The sequence below is a fragment of the Polistes canadensis genome, unplaced genomic scaffold (genome assembly GCF_001313835.1).
Source record: "Polistes canadensis isolate GaletaPanama2010 unplaced genomic scaffold, ASM131383v1 scaffold_242, whole genome shotgun sequence".
NCBI classification, from domain to species: Eukaryota; Metazoa; Arthropoda; class Insecta; order Hymenoptera; family Vespidae; genus Polistes; species Polistes canadensis.
Window position 1 is genome coordinate 191,673 of NW_014569789.1, and position 25,256 is coordinate 216,928.

General features: G+C 28.1%; 5 protein-coding genes across 14 annotated transcripts in view; 3 read left to right on the plus strand and 2 right to left on the minus strand.

Moving 5' to 3' along the window:
* LOC106790488 (ADP-ribosylation factor-binding protein GGA3) overlaps positions 1-5,549 on the minus strand; it is a 7,889-nt gene extending 2,340 nt beyond the window's left edge. The window contains exons 1-12 of one of the 3 annotated variants that reach the window (XM_014755432.1): positions 5,502-5,549; positions 4,608-4,672; positions 4,234-4,394; positions 3,929-4,162; positions 3,671-3,844; positions 3,372-3,591; positions 2,885-3,232; positions 2,681-2,819; positions 2,241-2,587; positions 1,993-2,159; positions 1,790-1,900; positions 1,403-1,703 (exon numbers count right to left, since the gene is read on the minus strand). In XM_014755432.1, the coding sequence (XP_014610918.1) occupies positions 1,611-1,703; positions 1,790-1,900; positions 1,993-2,159; positions 2,241-2,587; positions 2,681-2,819; positions 2,885-3,232; positions 3,372-3,591; positions 3,671-3,844; positions 3,929-4,162; positions 4,234-4,394; positions 4,608-4,644 (2,031 nt within the window). In that variant the 5' untranslated portion in view covers positions 4,645-4,672; positions 5,502-5,549 and the 3' untranslated portion in view covers positions 1,403-1,610. Of the gene's footprint in view, positions 1-1,402; positions 1,704-1,789; positions 1,901-1,992; positions 2,160-2,240; positions 2,588-2,680; positions 2,820-2,884; positions 3,233-3,371; positions 3,592-3,670; positions 3,845-3,928; positions 4,163-4,233; positions 4,395-4,607; positions 5,132-5,501 lie in introns of those variants that run through there. The other 2 variants (XM_014755431.1, XM_014755430.1) reach the window with 2 other exon arrangements.
* A 919-nt stretch (positions 5,550-6,468) lies between these two features.
* Positions 6,469-8,711, plus strand: LOC106790500 (SAP30-binding protein). 2 transcript variants are annotated; one of them, XM_014755452.1, is made up of 3 exons: positions 6,469-6,902; positions 7,152-7,241; positions 7,315-8,711. In XM_014755452.1, the coding sequence occupies exons 2-3, from the start codon at positions 7,201-7,203 to the stop codon at positions 8,291-8,293; spliced, it is 1,020 nt and encodes a 339-aa protein (XP_014610938.1). In that variant the 5' UTR covers positions 6,469-6,902; positions 7,152-7,200; the 3' UTR covers positions 8,294-8,711. The 2 variants fall into 2 exon arrangements, with proteins under 2 accessions (XP_014610938.1, XP_014610939.1); XM_014755453.1 differs by lacking the exon at positions 6,469-6,902 and having other exon boundaries at positions 7,155-8,711.
* Positions 8,712-11,288: 2,577 nt separating this feature from the next.
* LOC106790499 (striatin) lies at positions 11,289-16,845 on the plus strand. Of its 3 annotated transcripts, none has more exons than XM_014755448.1 (11): positions 11,289-12,113; positions 13,043-13,146; positions 13,438-13,626; positions 13,731-13,914; positions 14,159-14,320; positions 14,443-14,545; positions 14,646-14,767; positions 14,991-15,169; positions 15,272-15,609; positions 15,699-16,010; positions 16,232-16,845. In XM_014755448.1, the coding sequence occupies exons 1-11, from the start codon at positions 11,847-11,849 to the stop codon at positions 16,399-16,401; spliced, it is 2,130 nt and encodes a 709-aa protein (XP_014610934.1). In that variant the 5' UTR covers positions 11,289-11,846; the 3' UTR covers positions 16,402-16,845. The 3 variants fall into 3 exon arrangements, with proteins under 3 accessions (XP_014610934.1, XP_014610936.1, XP_014610935.1); XM_014755450.1 differs by having other exon boundaries at positions 14,673-14,767; XM_014755449.1 differs by having other exon boundaries at positions 13,731-13,908.
* A 1,026-nt stretch (positions 16,846-17,871) lies between these two features.
* LOC106790485 (tetratricopeptide repeat protein 19 homolog, mitochondrial) lies at positions 17,872-19,670 on the minus strand. Its single transcript, XM_014755424.1, has 4 exons — positions 19,047-19,670; positions 18,704-18,966; positions 18,316-18,623; positions 17,872-18,234 (listed from the first exon to the last, which is right to left on the minus strand). Exons 1-4 carry the CDS (start codon positions 19,359-19,361, stop codon positions 18,041-18,043), a joined length of 1,080 nt encoding a protein of 359 aa, XP_014610910.1. The 5' UTR covers positions 19,362-19,670; the 3' UTR covers positions 17,872-18,040.
* A 1,170-nt stretch (positions 19,671-20,840) lies between these two features.
* LOC106790493 (transmembrane protein C9orf91 homolog) overlaps positions 20,841-25,256 on the plus strand; it is a 7,217-nt gene continuing 2,801 nt past the window's right edge. For 2 of the 5 annotated variants that reach the window (XM_014755440.1, XM_014755441.1), the window contains exons 1-5: positions 20,853-20,979; positions 21,631-22,364; positions 22,582-22,962; positions 23,079-23,243; positions 24,844-25,039. In XM_014755440.1, the coding sequence (XP_014610926.1) occupies positions 21,762-22,364; positions 22,582-22,962; positions 23,079-23,243; positions 24,844-25,039 (1,345 nt within the window). In that variant the 5' untranslated portion in view covers positions 20,853-20,979; positions 21,631-21,761. Of the gene's footprint in view, positions 20,980-21,314; positions 21,394-21,630; positions 22,365-22,581; positions 22,963-23,078; positions 23,244-23,430; positions 23,740-24,843; positions 25,040-25,256 lie in introns of those variants that run through there. The other 3 variants (XM_014755442.1, XM_014755437.1, XM_014755439.1) reach the window with 3 other exon arrangements.

Consider the following 25,256-nt stretch of genomic DNA (forward strand, 5'->3'; position numbering starts at 1 on the left):
TATATATTTATAACTTCAGTCAATATTAATCAACGTTTGCTTAAAGCCATATTACATTTCTTTTTTATTTACAATTCCTGTTTTTAATTTGTGTTTAAAGTAACTTCTGCAAAAACGATGTTATAAATTCATCAAATGATATTAATTAATAATTGAGACATCTATTTCAATAAAAAATTATGACTTCATCGATGTCATAATACCAATTCGAACGTAACATTTTTTACTTTAGAAACATGTTTCTTAATCAATCGACTAATTCTATTAACATATAACTATACATATGATCGAGAACTATAATTGAAGATAAAAACTAGAAGAAAAAAATTACATTCTTGACAAAGAACGATGAATATTATTTAAAATTATTATTTGACAAATAATCGCGTTTATTTGTAATTAAAAAATCAAACGAATATAAAATGGGCACAGAAATTAAAGAAAAATCTTTTTATAAATAAATAGAAAAGGAATTTTAAAATAAAACTTGTGTGTTGTACGTTTTAAAAAATTCCATTGATTTCAGATTTTCAATTAATTCCATTTTTCATGCAAGCATTAATAGTCTATATGATGTAATATTATAAATATTACATATCACAATAATTTACATTCGTTTATAAATTTCCAATATAAGAAGATATATATATATTTATATTGAAGAAAATATCATATAAAACAAAGAGCAAATCTAATTATTTTAGCAAAATTTGTTAAATCAATCAAATTGTACGCTTATAAATTTCAACGAACAAACATATCGAAATTTTTCGTAGAATGATTTATCTTTTAATTTGAAAAATATTTTATTCGAATAACAGATGTTTAAATATTTTTAATACTGTTGCATTTAATCGTAAAGATGCAATTATATATTCTTAAATATAATATTTTGTAAGATTACAACTAATTTCACTTCAACAATATTTTTCTTTTTTTTATATTCGATACATCAATTATCGTAAAAAGAAATTATTTTCTGGCAATTAATAAAAAATTAATATAACGGAATTATTGTTTAAAGATGAAATCATTTTTTAACATGTGTTTATTTTTCTATTTGTTCTTTTCTTTTTTTGCATCATGTAATAGCATACGTACTAAACATGAATATCACTTCAACAATTTATTATAAATATGTGCTATATAAGTATTATATCTTGTACTTTGATCATTTTCTTTATATAACAAATCATTTCTTTTTATAGCTGGAAATATTTTAATAAGCACTGTTTAATTTAGAATTTTATTCTCTTTACATTAATTAATATTTTTTTGTTTATCAATATGGCAAATAATTGTATTTTAATCATAATTACTTTTTTGGAAATAATTCAAGTAAATACTTTTTTCTATACCTACATAATGTCTGCATATTTAAAGACTGTTCCTTGAAATGTTAGGAAAAAAAAAATATATATATATATATATTGTAATAAAAGAACATTTCATTCACTTATACTAATAAGATTCAGTTTTGTCCCAGTGATATAATGGAGTGAATTGTAGTCGTAAATGCTCAGTCCAGAAATACTCTTCATTTATATTTAAAAAAACATTATCATCATATTACTCACATTCTTCTTACGTTCTACTTGATCTTATTAATTTTATAGATGTGGAAGTCTATCCACTTCACCCATTTCAGTAAAAGTCTCATCGTCCATCGTATAACTCAACATAAACTTTAAAGATACTGATTGCTAAAATCATTTTTAAATATAATTATATCATTTAATCATATACAAGATAAGAGTATTTGTAAGTTGTCATAATATTTTGTATTTACCTTAAGTGGATTTGCAATTAACATTATTTGTGTAATCGCTGAAGGTGGAAGAAACGGATTATGTGCTGGTAATTCTGTACCAGAAGGAAGTTGAAGTCTACATTTACATTTCTTTATGTAAAGAAATAAAAAAGTATAAAATTAGAATAATATGCTATTACACAATGAATAAGAGTTTAATTTTTATCTTATTTTTGTATTACCTTAGGTACTACTGCTTGGAACAAATAATTGCTAAGTGGTTTGGCATTTTTACTCATTGTCGTAACTACTATTACAGAAACATCTGGTCTTGGACTATCTTGTGCAAAATGAAGTACTACTGAAATATCATTTTTTTCTTCTATTACTGTTATTGGTGGATTTTTACCTATGCAAACAGATACAATTAATGTACACTTATAACATAAATATATATACAATTATAGATAGTAAATATTTTTATATATACCTGGCTTAATATCTTGAAGATTAACATTAATATCAGCTAGAGACTTGATCATTGGTTCAGAATCAGAAGTCAATGCTGATACATCGTTTACTTTTGTTGATGTGTTTTCTTCGCTTGTTTCAATGTTTTTATTTTTATCAGTAGGTTGCGATACATCGACTAATGTATTATCACCGTTAAGAATATTAGGAGATATTAAATCTCTTTTGACTTTATCATTTTCATTTTTACTTGATTTATCTACCGTATTTTGTTGCGTTGCATTATTATTCGTAGAAGTTAAACCCATAGAATTGTGATGATCAAATTTCGATTGAAGTTTAGCAACATGAGCTAAAGACATTTTTCTATCAAAAAAATAAAATATGAAGATTACGATATAAAAGCGATATTAATAAAAAGAGAACGAATATTAAGAATATTATATTATTAACACTAACTTTCCATCCGAAGGCAATTCTTTTGCCATTTTATATGACAAACTTTGTTTAAGGAGAGATTCTCCTAATTCATTTAATTCCTCTAATGCTCTGGCTTTGCTATCCATTTTCTTCTCAGGTGTGTCAGCGTTATCGCCAACTTTAACAAAATAAAATGATAATACTTATGTAGTTCGTAAATATTGGTTTAATAAACATACATACTTTTCTTTCCATTTTGTTGAGAATTTATTGGATCCATTATCAATGGTTCCGGCATTAAAATATTTGTATCTGCAGTTAAAGAGAAATCCATAGACTTTCCTAAAGAATTAAATATATCTCCAAGAACTTCCATATCCGACTGTGAATTTGTTGTCGCTGTATTATTAGTTTTATCTGTGTCCACATTTAAAGTACATTCAGAACTAGCAGCATCAATCGGAGAAGATAAATCCAATAATGATGGATCATTATTAATATTTGTTTTAGTAAATTTTTGACCGAGAATTATCACAGCAGTATATTTATCAAATACTTGACCTAATGCATCATTCGCTGCGAGTACATCACCTAATATACATACTCATATCTTATATTATGAAAAATAATAATAACTATACTGATATCAAAATATAGCTATAAAAATTGTATTAAAATTCAATAAAAATTATTGAATGTGTTACTATATTAAAAGTAATAAAATATTTACCAAGCATTTCTTCACTGTCTTGAGTTTCATTAGCCAATCTTAAAACAGTAGGTTTTAAACGTTCGCAAGCTTGATGAAGTTCTTTCATTAATTCAAGATCTTCAGGACTAGTTTCATTTTGATTATATGAATCTAACATTTCAGATAATAATTTGACATTATTATGAACTGATTCCAATTCCATGATCCTTCGTGAATTCAATTGTACTCTTCTTTCATCCTACAATAAATATATTAATATTATATTCGAAGAAAAATATAAAACAAAAATATAACAGTCGTATATTTCTTTTATTTACCTCTTTTACCATGGTTTTGATCAATCTATTAGCAGCTTGTAAATCACCAGGATTTTTACTTTGTAATAATTTCTGTAACAACTTTGATTTTTCCTCATCCTCAAATATCGCATTCTTTGCTTTAGGTGTTTTAAAGGCTTCATCTGTATCACTAATAATAGGTACTGAATCCTCCTGTAGTTTCATATTGTCTTATAATCTTCAGATATTAGATATTTGATTTTATAGAAATATTTTAAGTAGATCAATATGACCAACCTCTACGACTCCTTGCTTTCTAAGCATTTCGTAGGCCTCCTTGATTTTTGATTCTCGTGGATACTCTTTCGTCCATAAGTACAATAGCTGTAATACTTTTCGACGTACAGCGACAGGAGTTGTATTACCTAAATATTTTGGCGATACAAGTCGTATCATTTCATTCAAAAAACGAAACTTTCCAACCTCTGCATGGAAATTTGGACCGCATCTTCTCATACAAGTATCTAACACCTATATCAAAATAAAATTAATTATTTAGGAAAAAAACACATTTGTATCTAATTACTAATTAATATATTTACTGTAAGAGCTTGAAGAGCTTCAGATTCGTTAGACGATTGAATGTGCGTTGCTAATAATTTACTGCCTATTTGAACACCTTCTGTTTCCTTCGTAACCATAACACAGAACGCTTCGATAGCTGCTATATCAGATTTCTGATTTTGTGGATTCGTAGCTCTTTCTACAAAATATAGTTTACAATGTAATATTTGTTCATTGTTTGTTTCTACAAATAAACTAGATATTTATTACAAACGTTTAATGAGCAATAAAATGAAAATATATAAAAATAAATTAGAAAATTAATGGATAAACAATAGAATCATTTTAGTAATTATTTACACAAACATTTATTTACAAATGATTAGATAATGTATTATTTAATAATACTTACGAATCAAAGCTTCAAGACTGGTCGTTACAACATCCATTTTAATAGATTTATTTACTCGGTTAAACCTGTTATTAGACGAATATCTTAATGACAGATAAAGTAACACAACCATGTCATCTTGAATCACTTGCCGAAAATCTTATTTCGTCATTTAAACAGAAACTTTAAATATATAGTATGGAAAGTTATTATCGATTATATATTATTTTTATTATTCTTCAATATTTGGTGATATCAATTAAGCTATCTTTAGAATTTTAATAATCTTTTATCTTCTTATTTCTATTGTATAGTCATCGCCGACAATCCTCTAGTAAACAGCTGTTCTATCACAGAATCAAAGATCGCTAGGTAGGTAGATTACAAGAAACAGAGCAGCTAATGTAATGTCAAAAATATTACTACATCACACATACATGTGCACGTGCATTAAAACACCCTAACACAATTCTCATTAAATTTCTTATAACATTTTTTGTTATTAATTTTTTTTTAATGGGGACCACTTAACCTCAAATATTGTATTCTGATTAATATTACTTTTTATTCGACAATAATTATTAATCAAAAATTCAAATATTACTACACCACACACGCACATATACGTACACATATATCATTCAAAAACCCCAGAAATTTAAATTAAATTCTTTATAATATTGTTTAATTTTTTACAAATAGGGATTGCCTTACCTTAAATATTGCATTGTTTTTTAATTAACAATTGTAAATAAAAAATTGAAGATTATTTACTAGTTTATATTAAAGTTTTTAGTATATTCCAAGTTGAATATCAAACATATGCTTGTATAGAGACTTCACATGAATTCAATAATATACAAAAATGTTCTAGAATAATTATAAAAACAAATAAAAATTTAGATTTTAACTTACCAAGTTAATATTGTTTAGTTGATGGTCAGAAAATCATTTAGAAATTGTTCTAAAAATTTGAACATAAAAGGAAACAATACTGTCCAATGTTTTTTGTTAGAATAGTACATACATACACAATAATATAAAGAATCCTCATCTTTAATTTTTGCTTTTAAAAATGTAAAAGTTATTTTATACTAATTTAATATGAAATAAAAGCTTAAATTTAAAAGAATTTAAAAAAGTATTGCAATCTGTATAATCAAATTGGTAAACTATTGTTATTATTGTTTAAAAAAAATTCCCTAAACTCGTATTATTTATTTGATGAGAAAATATAGTAAACTTTTGTTTTTAAATAATTTAAAACTTGTCAAAATTACGAAATTGATACTTTTCTTATATTTTTGATATTTTGCCGTATAGTTTAAATATAACATTAATTTGTTAAAATTTTAATGTGTGTGTGTTTTAATTAACTAAAAATTACAAATTTGTTATTCCTATGAAACTATGTCACATTTTTGCACGTAATTAGTTTATAACTTCATCGATAGATGGCAATTACATAAAAATGCAGGAGTGTACCTAAAATTTTTTAAGCCTGCATCTTTTTATTTAGCACTATACATTTTTTATTTTTTATACTTTCAATAATCTTTTTACTGACAATATTAATATTCTTAATATTAATAATATAAAACAAACTATATCTCTTTTTAAAATCATATCAATTGTTTGTTAACCAAATAAGTTTAAAAATAGTTAATAGTTTAGTTTAAAAATATTACTGAATCTTTTACGATAAAATTAATTAAATTAAACAGAAATTTAAAGTAGATATATATTAATACCATTATTCTTAAAAAAAATAAATTATATAGTTTTGGAATAAATGAAATATAATAATTAAAGAGATACACTTGCAGCAAATAAACAATACTAAAGTCCCTATTAAAAAAGAGACTTAGTGCAGTGGTGGGGATATACCCAGCATGCGCCATTAATGCACGCCAATGTACACTTCCTATACTGATCAAATTTGTGATTAACTTCGTATCAGTGCTTTAAATATCATAGGATTTACTCAAGATAGTGTTCCTATTAAAAGACTAGTATAAAAGTTTATACTTTATACTATTTTAATCTGGTTATAATATAAACTATGTGCAGATGTGTTATGGCCACGTGATAAAGAAGACTTCTTATTATTGGTTGCGTAGTCAACGATGCAATAATTATTTTCTGCGCATGTACGCTTCAGATTTTGCAACAAAGCTAAGTTTCTCGAGTTACGCGTTGATAGTATTTGTGGAATTAATTAATGATTCTCACTATTAATATATGTAAGGAATGGCACATAATGTATAAAGATATGAGTATAGTGTAACTGCGGTGTTCGTGGACTCCTAAATTCAGGTTAGTTTTAGTTAAAACGTTTGAAGAATAAGTAACTTAACCTAACACGTGTTATTAATCGAATTTTATCTGCACGTAACCAATGGTCAACTAACATTTCTAATTCAATTCTAGTAAAAGTAAAATCTATTGATTATCTTTTCATTGATTTTATCATTTTTGTTTTGTTTTATTTATATCAAATGTTTATGAATTAGTTTTGGTTTTTTAATAATTAATTGTGAATATATTTTGTTTTTTAATTTACAGATTAACATTCCAGTATATGTTGGGGCGCATTTATTCACGATAGCTGTACATGCTTTTAAGCCCTACAGCAAACAACACGACGCTACACCGGTGAGTTCCAACACAAAATATTGCTTGGTAGTACGGCGGACACTCAAAGCCAACTAACCATGTCTGTACAAAGTGTTGCTCTGGCATCTCTCACGGCCACCTATACCGACTCGGAGGGCGAAGACGGGGTGGAAGACGACCTTCAGGAGAATTCGAACACTCCCCAGGGGGCCGCCCCGCATAATGCCCAAGTCGGTCAGCCCCAGGCTCTCACCAGTCCCAAATCTGGCAGATCAGCCTCAAATAGTCCCAACGTTGCTTCCAGTCTTGGTGGCAAGTCTAAAAGCAACTTGCCGAACGCGCCCACCTTAGTAACTGATGTAACATCGAAGGTGCAGAGATTGGTTTCATATTTTGATGATACAATAGTTTCCGACGATGAAGGAGCTGTGCCGATGGTGGTTGAGGAACAGCCTTCAGAAAATGGAAGGCCTTCCTTGACTACCGAGCAGTCTCCCTCGTGTCAAGGAGAATTAGTTTCAGATGGGGAAACAGATTCTTTTGGAGTTGTAATACCACCTGAGCCACCAGGTCAATGTCCACCGGAATTACAAGAAAAAATAACAAAACTTTTTAGGAAAATGGAGAGCGGCGGTTTAGATATGAATAAAGTCATACAGCAAAGGAAAGATTTTAGAAATCCATCTATTTATGAAAAATTAATTCAGTATTGTAGCATCAACGAGCTGGGTACAAATTATCCTCCAGACAGATTTGATCCATTTAAATGGGGCAAGGATTCTTATTACGAGGAATTGGCTAAGGTACAAAAAGCGGAAATGGACAAACTTGAGAAGGCTAGAAAGGAGAAAACTAAAATCGAGATAGTATCAGGTACTGCAAAACGACCAAACAATTCTTCCAGTACAGCAGAAGAGGATGCTAAAAAAAGAAAAAGTAAGTGGGATCAAGTTGCAACTGGTGCCACTGTGTCGGTAAAACCCACAGTTTTGTTATCTCAACCAACTTTAACCACGTTAACGTCCTCTGCAACTGGTACGAAGGCAACTGTTATATCAGCTTTTGGTTCATTACCAAAGAAAAGACTGTAACATATCGTGTAAATTTATTGTAAATACTATTTGTTTCAAACAAATACTTTTCATGTGTTTTTTACATTTTTTGACTTGAATTCACATGTTTACATTAATGTGCATTGTATCAAGCGTATCTCTCATTTTCTTTTTTGTTCTTTTACATGTGATTGTACAGAGTACTATAAACGTTTTTGCGATGATATTCACAAATTTTCGTTTCATTAGCATGATATAAAAAAAGCGTTAAATATAAAGAAAAAACATGATTTGATCGGAATTTCCAATAAATCCTTTAGGATTTAATGCACGTTGACACACATTCTAGATGATATTGTTTTAATGACAGTAATTTATGTTTCTTTAATGATTAAAGTTAGAAAAAGTCTGCGTTGAATAGTTGATATACTGTATCCATCCATATAATCGGTAAAAACAAACCAAACTTGCATCTACGTTCAAATTGCACAACCAATAATAATGCATTCTTGATTTTTCAGTTTTTTACCAGGAGATATGCATAAATTATGTATATAAGTATCACACACACAAATCTGTATCTAAGCATCACATCAAAATATGAAGTGTGATCGTGTAAGATGTTTCGCATATGAACCTATATGCTTAGATGCATAGAAAATTATTCGAAGTTGTTAAATTGTAATATTGTGGTTCGTAGTATCTATGCAACAATAATATTAAGATACAGATACAAAAACTCTGGAGTTGCAAGAATTTTCTACAGTGTTATAAATAGGTAACAAAATTGCGTGCGAGTTGTTTCTTTTTTTTTTTATGTATATTTTTTTTATTTTTTTCTGTTTGATTGATTGATTGAAACATACTTTCTTATCAATATCTGAACTGTGCGTTATACAAAGACATCATTGTACATATAAAAGAGAAAGTTCTCAGTACTTATTTACTTACTCATTTATGTAACTTATACCACATTCATGCAATCTTTTTTTTTATAAAAAAATTATTCTACAATCTTTCAAACTAAAAATATATATACATATATATCTTCAGGGTTTAATTGTATATCCATGCAAAATACATGGGGGAATTGTACAAAATATTTATCAACACATGAGCTATGTCTATTTATTTAATATATGATTAAGAGAGAGAGAGAGAGAAAGAGAAAGAATGAAAGTGAGAGAATGAGAGAGACAGAGATAGAGATGGGGGGGAGAGAGATAGCAAAACAGATTTTATATATCTCTCTCTCTCGTTTCTTAGGCTTATTTTTTCACGTTGATGCAAGTATATATATATATATATATATATTATGAATGTGGTATTTAATTGTAGATGTGTTTTGTATACACCATTATCTTCAGTCAAAATGCCATAATATGTAAAGTAAAGAGATCAAAGTCCTATTTAAGACCTCTTGCGTGGGAAAAGAAAAGAAAAAAAAGAAAAAGAATTAGAAGTAACTATGTAGAATGAGAAAAAGAATCTGTAAACTCTGCATTTCCATTTCGATCGTTTAAAAATAGAAAGAAAAAAGATAATTTCTGTTTAGATTAATTTTTCCCCAGTTGTTGGAAGGTAGGTGTTTATATTTTCTTTTTCTCTCTCTTCTTAATCTTTGGTCCACTGTGAGAACTATTGTTAATAGTTAAAATACTGAACACCAAAAAATTATTATATATATGTCTTATAAGGATTCAATGTTGGCCTAAAAGTATTACTGACAATTCAAATATTATATTCATTTAAATTATATTTTAATTATTATGTGTTCCAAACAACAACGATAATTAACAATTTTTTATCATTATGTTCTCGATGAATCGTAATATTTTTATTTCTTAGGTATCAATCCTTTTTTAATGTTCTATAATATTAAAAAAGAGTAACATAAATATATAAATCGTTCAATTATTATATATGATGATACGTCTTATGAATCTCTTGTACTGTCAGTTACACTTTCAGGCAAAACGACTATATTTTTTCAAAGTTGTACCATAAACTGTTGAACCCGTTCTATAAACAAAATTATACTACTGCCGCGATTTCTAAATTTATAATAATAATACGCTGCAAAAAAATAAAAAAGGGGGACAGTCATGAACGCTACAGTTGTTCAGTAAAAAGAAAAAAGAAAAAGAAAATTTTAATTAATATAAATATCGCATAAATTACCTTATTTTATATTGTAATCACTTAGGTGAACTGTTTGTGAAGACATGTGAGCTTGTTTTCGGTTAAAAAGAAAAAAAATTATTATTATTATTATATTATTATTATAATTATTATTATAATTATTATTATTTTTATTAAATACAAAAGATTAAAAAAGGTGTGAAAAGAAAAAAAGTAAGAAAAAAAAAGAATAAAGAAAATTAAATATATAACATAATAATGTTATCGATTTACAATTTATCATTTATTACAGATAAAAGAAATAAAAAATTGTGTATAATCTTTTACCAATTGACTTATTGTAATCGAGTACCTCTAATAGAAATAATAGATAATAATCGCATGTCGAGTAAATATTAAACAATGTTATCGCGTTTTAATGTAGTCAAATAATCGTATGCAAACAATGATAAACATTTTTGTTTTGCCTTTGAATGATTGTATATATATATATATATATTTATTCAAATATGTACATTTAAATTTGCGGTGAAGCGAGCAGCGATGCGCAATAACAAATAGAGCGCGACGTGCGCATACGCATGCGCAAATAGACTATTGCACCCGCGAACTTCGTTAAACTTCCGAATACTTTCGAAAAGTATATGAAATTTTTATCTTCGTTATTTCTATGCTTTTCCTTTTGTATATATATATGTATATATATAAATATTATCTGCTTTACGATGAGAGAAAGTAAACGAATATAAATGATCGAAGAAATATTTCAATTGGTTGGCCAACGGAAGTTTTGTGAAAGCGTTAAACCAATCAGGGCATCCTTTCTCTTATAATTCGTTAGAATCGGTGATTGGTTGAAAGTTTAGCTGGTTGTCACTTGCAATCATTCTTCCCGTTTGAGAGAAAAAGAGAGAAAGAGTACGCACCCATGTTTTCCAAGTGATAAAGAGAGCACACACGGATCTCAGAGGGTGAGATCGCGCGGCTCATCATCAACACGGAAATATACGGTAAAAAAGAAAAAGAAATAGAAGAGAGTTATTAGATAAATAATTATTAACAATGTCCATTGGATTTCATCGTTTTTAACGCTAAGTGTATAATATATTATTATTATTTGTGAACGTGAAAATAAAGGAGATAGAATTAAATCCGTATTGGAGAAAGAATAGAAGAGTAAAGAAAAGAAGAGAAGTATTAGAAGAAGAAGAGAAGGAGAAGAGAAAGAGAAGGAAGAGTAAGAAGAAAAAGAAAGATAGATAAAGAAGAGAAAGAGAGAAAGAAAGATCGGTATAATTTGGGCGCACATCGGCTGCTGCCTTACCACTGCCGCATGCGTAATAATTACTTCTTATTCTCAAAACTCGATCGAAACATATTATCCGACCGAAGAGCACTCTTTGGGCTCTAGAGGAAAGAGGAGATGCTGTAATGGCTGCCGTTTCATGAAATGAAGGTACCCAGCCAGTTTTGTGGTTCCACGATGGAGGAGAACTCCAGTTCTGCGTCGCAAAATCACAACGGTCAATTATCTGGTAGTGCTAACGTTTCTCTAACCAATAACAAGCATCAGGGTAGTGACAATGGCAGCAATGGTGATGCCAAAGATCAGAGACCACAATACTCCATGCCTGGTATTCTGCATTTCATTCAACACGAATGGGCTCGTTTTGAACTCGAAAGATCACAGTGGGAACTTGACAGAGCTGAGTTTCAGGTATACGTTTAATCATTTATTTTCATTACCAATTGTCATTCATATACTATTTACTATATACATATACTATTACGAGATATCATCACTTCACATGTCCTATGACAGGACATAAAGAACTATAGTACACAAAGATACGCTATAGTATTATTTTTTTTTTTAATTTTCATTATTGCTACTTTCTTTTTTTTCTCTCTCTCTATATATATTTCCTTTTAAAAAAGTCGAATTTTTCAACAATTAATTTCTTTGCAATATTATTTTGTAATACTATATACTCTCTCTTTTTTATATATATATATAATATATATATATATATATATAGTTTTAATGATGCATAAACTTCGATAATACTTATCGATATTTTGTATCACCTATTTTCAATTAACTTTTGAACTACTTTTTTGTTTCGATACATTTTCTATGTTTTTTTTCCACTTTTTTTTATGTATACATTTTAATGATGCACTAAATTCTTGACTTTAATAATATTTAACAATATTTTGTAGAAGTTAATATTTATAAATTATCAATTATTTATTATATGAGATATTTCACAATTGAGACTCATAAACTTTGATTTAATGAGATATTAGAAAGATTAAATGAGATTTTGATGAGTAAAGATAAAGAGAAAGAGAGAGACAGGAAGGGATATACAGAAAAGAAATAGTCGAGTGGGGGAGGCTGGAAAAGGAATGAGAAGAGTCTTTATAGATACAAAAGTTTATATAAAAGCAGTATAAAAATAAACTATAAAAAAGAACTTACACCTGATAGACAAGAACTTAATGAACCCACAAGTATTACTATTATTGATTATTAAAAATAATAATATTTCATTGAGAAATAAAAGAATAAATATCATAATGTATATTTTATGAATAACAACAATGACAACTCGATTACTCAAATCAATATTTCTTTTATAGGCTAGGATAGCTTTTTTACAAGGCGAAAGAAAGGGACAGGAAAATTTGAAAAATGATCTAGTAAGGAGAATAAAAATGTTAGAATATGCACTAAAACAAGAGCGGTAAGTTCATTTTGTATTTAAGTACATTAAATACTAGAAGTTTTTGAAAGATCTATTTTTTTTAACTCCTTGCACTATGATTTAAGACTATATTTTGTATTTCTTATATTTGTCCCATAAGATTCGCCAGGAGTAGGACTTGTGTTCCTTGTATCTGGGTGATAAAGCGTATCACAAATATCATACATTATTATAGTGCGAGGAGTTAATAAAAATTTTGAATATATTTCCCTAACGAATGATATTCTATTTATTTCTGTTAAAAAAGAAGATGTAATTTTATATATTTAGAGCAAGGTATCACAAATTAAAATATGGAACTGACTTGGTCATCCAAGGAGACATCAAGCCACCTCTATATGAAGAGGGTAGTACTTGCGCTAGTACAGAAGGAACTGGTGGCGGTGGTGGAGATGGGGAAGCACCGTTTACGTCTGTTAGCAACATTAGCTGGAAACAGGGTCGTCAATTATTGAGGCAGTAAGTATCATTCTTTTTTACGCTAAAAATTATACGAGTATCGAAAAAACCAAACATTATATTATATAGAAGAATAGTACAATATTATCAATTGATAATTACAGATATTTACAAGAAATTGGTTATACCGAAACAATAATAGACGTAAGATCAAACAGAGTGAGATCTCTTCTTGGTTTAAATAATAATACGGACTCCGATGATATGAACACACCAGCTCTAAATGGAAATGAGTCATCTGTTAAAGCAAAAAATAATACGCGAAGAACTCCTGGAAAAAAGGTAGAGGTAAATAACATTATATGTGTTAACTCATACTCTTCTCCCAAATTATTGTTCCATCAGGTATCGTTTGTGCATCGTATTAATATTTATACTAAAGTATATTTTTAAAATAAAACTTTTTTTTATTAAACGTCTTCTTTTATGCCAAATTTTCTTTAAATCCTGGAAAATGTTTACAGACATTTATTTCTACGAGTCTTCTGATTAATGTTAATTGATTTCTTTTGTTTTTGTATGGAAATTGCAGCAACAACCCTCTTCAATAGCAGAAGCAATGATATTAGATACAGAAGCAGCTGTTATGGCAAGTTTCGAGTTTTTACCACAAACGGACATGGATATGGAAGAGAGTGAAGGAGATGTAGAAGATGAAATGTATGACACAAATATAGAATCTAAGTCAAATAAGGTAATATCAAATTATTATTATTTTCTGTTTATTATTTTTTAATCTTTCTTTGTAGCAAATATATTTGACTTTAATAAGAAAAAGTTATAAATTAGTATTATAAAAATTGGATGAATTTTCAGGCATCATTTGTTATAACAGAAGATGTAGATGCTGAAGCAGAAGAAGTATTAAATCAACTAAATCTACTAACCCAAACTGAAGAATCACCGCCACCAGGGTGGAGTTAGTATTATTTCAATTTATTATATTTCTTACTATCGTAAAGGAAAAAAGAAGTGATTTAAACAAAAATTTCTACTTTTTATCCTATATATATATATAGATGCATTACCTAGAAGTTTGCAAACAGATCCAAGGCGTCCCACTGAAGAAGGTGATTCCGCATTGGAATTGGGAGAATTAGAGCAATTGTGTGTAAACAATGAAGCGGAAGTATCATATGACGTAAGTTACTAAAATAGATATTTATTTTTATTTCACATGAACTTTTGAAATTGTTATATTTATTGCATAAGTAAGATATTTGAATTATCAAAAGTTATAGAGGAAGAATTCATATGTAAGTTCACATATTTTAATGTGATCAATTAGATTATGTAATGATAGATTAATTTTATTAGCTATGTTACTATTACAAATCTTTTTTTCTTTTCTTTTTTCTATTCAGATGGTAACAACAACAAAAGAAACATTTCGAAAGACATGGAATGCAAAATATACATTACGCTCTCACTTCGATGCTGTTAGAGCACTCGTCTTCCATCCTACAGATCCTGTCCTTATAACTGCAAGTGATGACCATACATTAAAACTATGGAATTTACACAAAACTGTACCAGCCAAAAAGTATGTCATATATATTCAATAAATCACAGTATAAATAAATTCTAATTAAAAACATTCTTAAAAGAATATTACATATGATGATAATTTGTTAATTATTTATAGGTCAGCTTCACTAGACGTAGAGCCATTATACACCTTCAGATCCCATACAGGTCCAGTTCTCTGTTTAGCTATGGACAGTACTGGAAGTCGTTGTTACAGTGGTGGCTTAGATGGTATGATTCATTGTTGGACACTTCCATCTGCAAATATAGATCCATATGATTCGTATGATCCAAGTGTTCTTAGCCAAACTTTAACTGGGCACACTGATGCTATCTGCGGTTTAAGTATGTATCAGCCTCGTTCACAGTTGTTGTCTATCAGTGCTGATGGAACAGTGAAACTCTGGAGTCCTCAGAGCAAAGTACCACTTCTTAATACTTATACCTCTGAACAAGGTCCGTTATTCAAATAATATGTTAATAATATACATATCATTTATTTTTATGAACGACTTAAATGTATTTACAATTATAATTATTTACAGATGGGATACCAACTTCTGTTGATTTTATAAGAGACGAACCGCACAAATTAGTTGTGGCATATGAAGGGGCTTGTGTATTGTTTGATTCAGAGACTGACGCTGTTATAGCTCGACTAGAAGCCAATGAAACTAAAGGTGTAAATCGTGTTGTGGCTCATCCAACTTTGCCATTAGTTGTTGCAGCACACGAAGATCGACACATCCGATTTTATGACCATCGTTCGGCAACTCTTGCTCATGCTATGGTTGCACATTTAGATGCTGTTACTAGTCTTGCTGTGGATCCCCATGGTCTTTATTTACTTTCAGGAAGTAAGTCATTAACTTTCATTATTTTTTAATATTGGGTTGGCAACTAAGTAAGCATGGTTACAGGTCCCCGGGATCTGTGTTTTCAATAGGTTTTTGTTAAAAGTAACCATGCCTCACTTAATTGCTAACCCAAAATCCGCAATCACATAGTTGCCAACCCAATACAAACATACAACATTTGATGATACATAAATTATTTTCATTATTATATTTTTCTTTAGGTCATGATTGCAGTATAAGATTATGGAATATGGATAATAAAACTTGTGTTCAAGAAATAACGGCGCATCGGAAGAAATTTGATGAAAGTATTTTAGACGTTGCGTTCCACCCATCAAGACCGTTTATTGCAAGTGCAGGAGCTGATGCTCTTGCCAAAGTATTTGTTTGAAGTGTAAATCAAGATATACATTTCTACTGCTGAGCAAGTTTTGTACTCAATCTTTTAGATAGTTTCGCTCGTATGTATTACACGTTAAATTTTGTTGTAGCATTTATCACTTTACCATTTTGACACACCTGTTTAAAAGAAAGAAAGAAAGAAAGAAAAAAAAACAGAGAAAGATAGATAGAAAAATAGAACAAAATAATTAACTGAAGTCAAAAAAAAAACGTAGGCTCTCACGTTATAAACTAAACAAACTAAACATGTCACCACCTTTTATCTAAAACAATAATTTTACATATACATGCTGCTTATTGATACGATTTTCAGTAAGTAGATGATAATACAACAATTTGGGTTAGCGGAAAGGGGTCTCTCTGTAGAATATTAGTTGATATAATCCTGATAATTAGAGGATAAATGCCCCTTACCTAAAATCCAGGAAGCACACTGCCGCGGTAGCGTAATATTTATCCCTATGTTAACTATTTATTACCGAGATCACAGTTACTGTTGCACAGATACTGGAGATTAATATAATAATTGATGATGAAGCTGTCCTTATAAACATACAGCAAGATTAGTCTCCCGTTACATATTTTCCGTGCTACCTTACATATTCAATTCATTAAGGTCAGCGTATGTTAACAGCTACAGAAACAACAACAACAACAATAATAATAATAATAATAAAAATAATAATAATAATAATAACAATAAAATAATAATAATAAAAAAAATAATATTAATAATGATAGTAATAATAATAATAATAATATTATTATTAATAATATTGATAATAATAATGATAATGATAATATTAAATAATAAAAATACTTTTAAGAGTACTATAATATGATAGATATAATATTAATAACAATAAATTATAACTGTGTGTTTCTCTGTAATATATTGTATTTAAAAATAGACCTCTGTGTAACGTATTATAATTAACATTTTGTATTGAAATTTTTCATTCCGTCATTTTATCATTTGCAATCCTTACAAATATAAATTATATACCTCCCGAATTGCATGCAATAAACAGAATGAAGAATTAATTGTATGATGCGTATTCAGATACTTTTATATATTAATCAACTACATTGGTAGATTAAGTAATATTGATAAATTGAAGAGATTTGTAGAATGGTTCGATTAAAAAAAGAATTGTACCTCAAATATTTAAATTAGNTATATATATACTATTATTAAATATTACACGAGAAATAAACGAAATTTTGTTTGCGTTATAATTGTATTTAAACATATGCAAATAACGGAAATTAAAATTGTAAAGTAGAACTAACATTTTATTTTAATTTCCGTTGTACTCTCTTTTTGTGATCGAGGAATAATTAAGATATTCGAACGTTACTTTCTTTCCTCCCTCATATTTTAGATTATATTATATAATCATTAAAAGTAAGTGTAATGATAAATATTACGGTTACGAAAGAAAAAAAAGTAGAATAGAATAGAACATTTAATCAAACATTAACAGAATTAAAGTTCTTGGATAAACGTAACAATTGTTTTCTATTTTTTATTATTTACATCACACGCCTATCACAAATTTTATTTATAACTTTTTACTAATTACACATTAATGTTTTATTTATTTTTTAAATAATACTCAGTAAAATCACATTAATTTTTTGATATCAGCTAGACATTTATCAGCTTCCACTAAAGATTCATCATCCTCTCTTTTTTTAGCTATTATTCGACCATTAGTGCAAGCTTTTTTCGCTTCAGCATATAAACCTTTTCTTAAATAAACATCCCCTAAATTAACATGAATTGAACCTAAATGAATCAAATCTGGCAAAGCTCTTCCTAGAAATATTAAATTAATATATTATGTTTCTTTAAATAAAATGATTAAGAAAAACTACTTGAATGTTTAATAAAATTTACCTATTTCTATAGCAGTAGTTAAATATTCAATTGCCTTATCATATTCTTGCATTTTACAACTTACGGTTCCTAAATAATTAAGTAAATTCACTGTTTGCTCGTGAACTCTGCCATTAACTTTAATGCATAAGTTATAAGATTGTTCAAAATATTTATGAGCTTCTGCATATTTTCCCAAAGACAAAAGCATTTGTGCATACCAATCGCAAGCCATAGCTAACAATATTAATATATTTTCATTTTCAGGATCATTAGCCAAATGAATTGCTATATTTTCTAAACAAAACTTATAACCAGTCTCTGCTTTTCTATAAACAAAATTTTTCATTCGTCTTATAATAAAATTGAATATTTTGTATCGTTAATTGAATCGAAGAAATAAGCTTACTCTATGTCTCCAGTATGTTCATATATGTTTGCTAACTTTAAACTAATATGTATGACTTTCAAATCTTTTTGATCTATCCCTTGGCCAAATAATCTTCCTAAAACCAAGAGGAATAAAGTTTCGGCTTTTTTAAATTGTTCCGTTTCAAATGCGACATTAGCCATCAAATCATAAATATAAGTGATAGCATTATAATTTTGTAGAACCTGAGCTTCTCTCAAAGCGATATGTAATATCCGTTCAGCTTTGTTAAATTCGTTTCTCTAGAAAAAAAATTTAAATGCTATTAAAAATATAACGCACTGATGTTACATTGTTAGTATATTGTTTTATTATACGCAACCTGCATAGCTAATATCGAACGTTTAATAGTCATAATAAGTTCAGGAATTTTTTCTTCTTCGTTATCATCGTCAAAATTAAATAGTCCATAGAAAAGACCACTCAAAAAGAAATGATAATGATTTATGTTACCATTCTTCTTATTATTATCATTATTATAATTTGTATTATTTGATTTGTATAAATACTTGTAATTATTGACAGATAAATTATAATAAATTATTGGTATATTACTTTTTAAATGTTTATTTATTTTTATATATTTTCTAACCACCCGTGATGCATTAAGTATCATTTGTCTATAATATGTCATCATTGTAATATTGATGCATAAGCTTAATATTCCTATTACAATTATAAAAGACCTGTTTATACTTTAAATTTAATCTTTGTTTCCCATAATCAATATTCAGTAAGAAGCATAGAAAGATTGATATAATATCGAAGACCGCTAATCATTTGTATTAATTTATTAATCAATGTCATTAACAAATTCCAATGACGTTTTATTATTAATTATGTAATCATTTTATTTATATGATTCTTTTATAGTTACTTATTTTCTTGTCAAAATGTTTATTGTAAACATGTAAACAATTACTACACACACACATTGAATATAAATTTTATAAGATAATATATAAAATATTGATAATATTATACAGTTTTAATATATCATTTTACTAGCATAGTATAACATACAGATCATAAATATTGCGCATGCGCGTGTATAAGTAATTTACTCTCACGGTATTGGTTCATTCGGACAAATTTTATTTAAAAATTTGGACAGATAAAATTTCTTTACTTTACGTGATTTAATAATTATTAACAAATATTGTTAATAAAAAATAACACGTAATTAAGTAAATATACGCAAACGTTAATCAAATATATATACATATACATATATAAATTAATAAATGTTATTATTTTTGTATTTATTTTGATGTGCACAATTTCTTACTTTTTAAAAATAGTTTTACTTTAAAATAAATGGCAATCAGTATAAAAATAATCAACAATTATCAAGTATTACATTACAATATTTGTTTATATAAAAATAAATAATTTTAAGGTTATATACAAAAAAATATGCAAATATCATTCAAAATGCTGGCCAATAAAACTAGGTTCTTATGAGTCACGCACAATCGCGCGAGATAAGTTAGATTATGCGATTTAATCAATTAAAATCCACGGTATTTACATTATTCATATTAAGATAATAATCTTTCATAGGTATATACTATATAAGATTTCTTTTTTTATCACCGTAATAATTAATAATAATAAATCATTAATAATGCCTATCTCCCCATCACATTTTTATTAAAGAATTTAAAATGATCTGCTAATCAGAGTTAACCAATAGAAAAGAGCCTTATCTTTGATTGATCAAAATAATTTAAATCTTCTTTTTTTGTTTATCAGTATTATTATGTAAATAGAAAATATATGAAAACAATGAGAACGTAAAGATTAAAACGATTTAAAAGAATTGTATGTATGTATGTATATATATATATATATATATACATAAATGTATGTTAAAAAAAAAAAAAAAAAAAAAAATAAAGAGGATAGAAATGATAAGAATAATCGGAAAGAAGTAATTTCGTATGCATTACAAATTAGTAGTCGTGTGTTGCCTAGTTTGATGGGAGAATAATTATATAGAGGAAAACAGTAAGAGGGAAAGAGAAGGAATGAATGAGTGAGTAAAAGAGGGAGAGAGAGAGAGAGATGTGCACATCATTGGAAACAGGAGGGCGAAGGGGTGAAGTGGGGGACATGAGGTCGTATGCTTACGTATTGTGTCCTTTATTTATTCCCCTCCCTGGCCTCACCTCATCCTCCATGTCATATACCTTGATGTCGTACATTACGTACTTTTTCACCTCGCGGTCATGAGACAGGTTGTATCGCAGCAGGTACGTTTGAAAAAGTAAAACTAATCCTTTTAACTTCGATCATAATTAATTATTCGACCAATTAGCACATAATAGTATCGGAATGCTACCAATGATTAGTTTAGAAAAAAATGTCTAGAAAGAATTCGTATAATGCAGAAGCGCACAAATGTTCTTTCTCTCCACTTTCGTATTATTTTCTAACGTACGATTTTATTTCTAACATACGAGTGTCAATGATATATGCACGAGTATGCGTATATACGTTTGATAGATAATTAAAGGTCATTTGTTTTTTAATTGAAAAATAATATTTGTTGTCGTTATTTTTTGAAAAGGGGGTAAAAAAAAAGAGGAAAAAGAAAAGGAAATGTTCTTCGAACATATGTCGATTCCCAATACTTGGAAATTAGAATACTGCATTCATATTTTCCTGTATGTTTGTTACTTCTTTTTTTCTTTTAATAATTAATTTTACAATTTTTCAAATTCTTTCTTTAATTATTTTTTCTTCTTAACTTTATCATAAAGACATTTTAAACAGTTAATGGTATTAGTGCTTGTTCTATTTCTTTTTTTTTTCATTGATTATTATTTGAAATAGTCAATTATTTGTTTAAAACTTGCTTAATATTGTTATCGATATTATTTAATTGGATGTCTTATTTGCAGATTAAAAGAAGAGTATTATATTGTGAAAAACCTGGGAAATATACAAACAATTCTAAAAATAAGATTAACAAAAAGTTAAATGAAAGAAATATTATTCTGATTAGATCTGATCGCTTTATAAAACAACAAACATGAGTTCCCAAGATATGACTGATCATGCATCAGAAGTGAATCCTTCTGATATCACTTCCAAAACTAAAAATTGGGTCCAATTTGAGGAGGAAATGGAACCAAGCGAGACAGTATCTAAAGATGAATCAAAATATGTAAATAAAGTTCAAAGAAATACTCCAGCGGTGATAAAGCCAGAATCTGTAACAATAAATGTTGATAAAATTGGCAAAACAGTTGAAAATTTAGAAGTTATTAATAAAACTAATAATGAATATAGTGGTGCTGTGATAGCAACTGAATCCGTCCAAATTAATTTAGATAGATCAGGATTAAGCCGATCAATTGTCTCTGATAGTACAGATCTTAATGTTCCGTCCGATGTTAAAGTAACAGATCCAAAAAGTGCTTCTTTAAAGACAGTGGATTTGCGAGATGTATCTAATGGCAGAAATAATCCTAGTAATGTTATAAGTACACCCATTGGAAATATTAGACAAGGATTTGCGAATGGTGATACTATTGTTACGCTTTTACCAGTTAATACCAGATGGCCTTGGATAACTCCAGCTAAATTTAGACCTGAATTAGTTCCCGAAGAATTAATGGCACAAGGATTAACGGTAAATATTATTTTAACTTCTTTTCTTTTTTTTATTAATTTCATATTATATGCTACTTGTCAGAAGTCCGTATTATTTTACATGAAACTTGTGTTTTTCTCTCAATAAAACTACGTTCTCAGACTTTTGACAAGCACTGTATGATTAAAATATTAAAGAAACCAAAATAAATTGTTATATATATATATATATATATATGTATACATATATACTGCAGCTTACTGTTGAGGACTATGTGCATATAATGGAATTGCTTGTAAACGATGTACGTTTCAATATGTATAATATATGTTATAAGAGAATACTTGTCCTTTGGATATTTACTGCGTTTGTTGTATTGCTTGGTTTGCTCTTTTCCGGAGTAACTGGCCTTACATTGTTTGGGCTTGGCGTCATGTGGCTAGTCCTAAATGCAGCTGCAATATTCTTTTGCATGTTTATTAAAATAAAATTGAACCATAATCTGGAAAAATGTATGGCGCAAGTTAATAAGCATTTATTGCGACATAAGATATTACTTGGATTGGATGACAGAGGAAAAATATCCTGCCATAAAGTTAATCTATGTTTCATATATTTTGATACCACAGACTGTATAGTAAGTGTCTTTCATTATTATTGTAAGTAATGAGATTGTTAAAGGCATATTTTTTTATATATATATATATACATATATTCGACATAATATTAGTAATACAGAAATCATTTTATTAGAAAAAGCTCCAGGAGGTGATAGAACGTGAAGAATGCGAAGGAAGAATAATTAGAAGTAATGAAAATGATACACAACGCAAAAGAGAATTACAGCAACGAATGGATATTGATGATGGTGACATTGTAATACAAGGCAGTACGACAACTCGAATTTCCCGGAAACAGGTAAACAAAATTACATTTTCTTATTTTATAAGTACTTTTTTTCATTACATACATTGCCAAACTTTGACAAAGTTATAATATAAATTTGGTAAATTAGTCTTTTCACACATATACAAATATAAATTTAATAGTCTTCAATGTTATATCATATAAATATTTAGTACTATAAATGACAATAAAATACTAGGGTAAAAGCGAACAAGTATTATGCCGTTATGTGCAACGTTGGGCAAAGGATTACTTACGTCGACGTCTGGATTGGACGGTCGATGAAGATGGTGGAAATCCTTCTTCCCCACGTCATATCGCATCTGCTTTGTGTCCGTGTCAATATATTGAAGAATGGTTGCGTAACAAGCCACGTGTACAGGGCAGAGATTTTTGTCCTAGATGGAGTAGTTTCTTAAGAGATAGGGGCATATGAGAATAATATAAATACTTATCCGCATGTACTTATATACAATATAATTATTATAAGAATTTATAAATTTATAAAGTTAAATGCACAGTAGGTAATATGTGTGTATATATATATATATATATATACACATATATGTTTACACACATTAGGGAAACATTTTTTATGTTAACAATACAAGTAAGAATTCCATTGAGACACATTCCTTATTTGAAGTCGCATTTTACTTCGACATAGATTTCTTCTCGATTCTATATTTTGCTTTTATTTAGCGCTTCGTTAACATGCACTGACTATATTAAAGTAATATGACCTCTGTGTACATGTGCAGTAAAAAGTAGTATTACATTATGGCAAAAGAAATATAACAGAGGTAGATTATTTCCAAGTAATTGTTTTTCTATTTCAATTGTTCTTAAATATTGAATTTGATATCACATAGGCAACTATAGCAGTTAGGATTTGATGTTTTTTACGAACATAACATTTTTAATATTTCTACAAACAGAAGAAGAAAGAAATATTGTTGACGCACAAAGTAATTGTGTCTATATGATTACATTTGAGATATAATATGTTGTTTAGCATTCAAACAATGAACAATGCAATTCGCGTTACCTTCAAACAATCTATAACTAATATAGAATATAATATAACATATATATTTTGGTAATGGGAGTAATTTTTTAATTAAGGAAACGTTAAAATCAAATAAAAGTTAGTAGAATTAGTGTAACAATAACTTCCAAGATTACGAATTGAAAAGAAAATAAGTATATTATAATCTATCTATCTACTAACTCCTTTAACAAATTAAGTTATAATTATTAATTTTATTTTAAGATGAAATAAGAATTGTTTAATCATTATTATTTTTTTTTATGAGAAAAGATAATGGATGTTTAAAAATATTTGATTTATAAAATAGCGAATGAATACTTATTTTTCATTTTATTTTGTCGTGTCTCTATATGAAAATTAAAGGACAGTCCATTGTATTAAGAGTGGCGATCCATTCGTTTCATTCTATATTTTAAAATTTGTACGAAGACAATTGTTATCGCATGATATATTCGTTTGAAAAAAAAAGAAAAGTATTTTTTAGGATTTAAGCGGAAGATTATTATATCAATAAATGAAATGCCGATCTGAATACCGAATGATGATAGTATGTGTTGGCAGGAACGGGCGGAGTTGCTGTTGCTGAGGTATGCTTCTCGATGGGCACGTCGTTTTGTGCGTCGCAGACTTGATTTGGTTATAGACTCACAGGATCGTAATAGAAGCATCACAGGCCTTTCTGTACCACCACGTCATTGCGTCTCCGCCCGTTGCCCTTGTCAATTTATTGAGGATCATCTAAAATACAAACCTAGAGGCAAGTTAACGTTATCAAGGTTTTTTTTTATACCAAATTTTAACTTTAGGTAATCATACCACGATAGATATTAGAAAATGTTGTCATCATACATGCACCTAAAGAAAAAAACTTAAAATATATATATATATATATATATATATATACACACATATTACCTACTGTGCATTTAACTTTATAAATTTATAAATTCTTATAATAATTATATTGTATATAA

Coding starts and splice junctions, on each gene's coding strand:
- LOC106790499 (XM_014755448.1), top strand. CDS start 11,847: ATGAAGGTACCCAGCCAGTTTTGTGGTTCCACGATGGAGGAGAACTCC. Junction 14,546..14,645: donor ATCACCGCCACCAGGGTGGA/GTTAGTATTATT, acceptor ATATATATATAG/ATGCATTACCTAGAAGTTTG. Junction 14,768..14,990: donor AAGCGGAAGTATCATATGAC/GTAAGTTACTAA, acceptor TTTTCTATTCAG/ATGGTAACAACAACAAAAGA.
- LOC106790485 (XM_014755424.1), bottom strand. CDS start 19,361: ATGATGACATATTATAGACAAATGATACTTAATGCATCACGGGTGGTT. Junction 18,967..19,046: donor GTTCGATATTAGCTATGCAG/GTTGCGTATAAT, acceptor TTTTTTTTCTAG/AGAAACGAATTTAACAAAGC. Junction 18,235..18,315: donor AACTACTGCTATAGAAATAG/GTAAATTTTATT, acceptor TAATATTTCTAG/GAAGAGCTTTGCCAGATTTG.
- LOC106790500 (XM_014755452.1), top strand. CDS start 7,201: ATGCTTTTAAGCCCTACAGCAAACAACACGACGCTACACCG. Junction 7,242..7,314: donor AACAACACGACGCTACACCG/GTGAGTTCCAAC, acceptor GTCTGTACAAAG/TGTTGCTCTGGCATCTCTCA.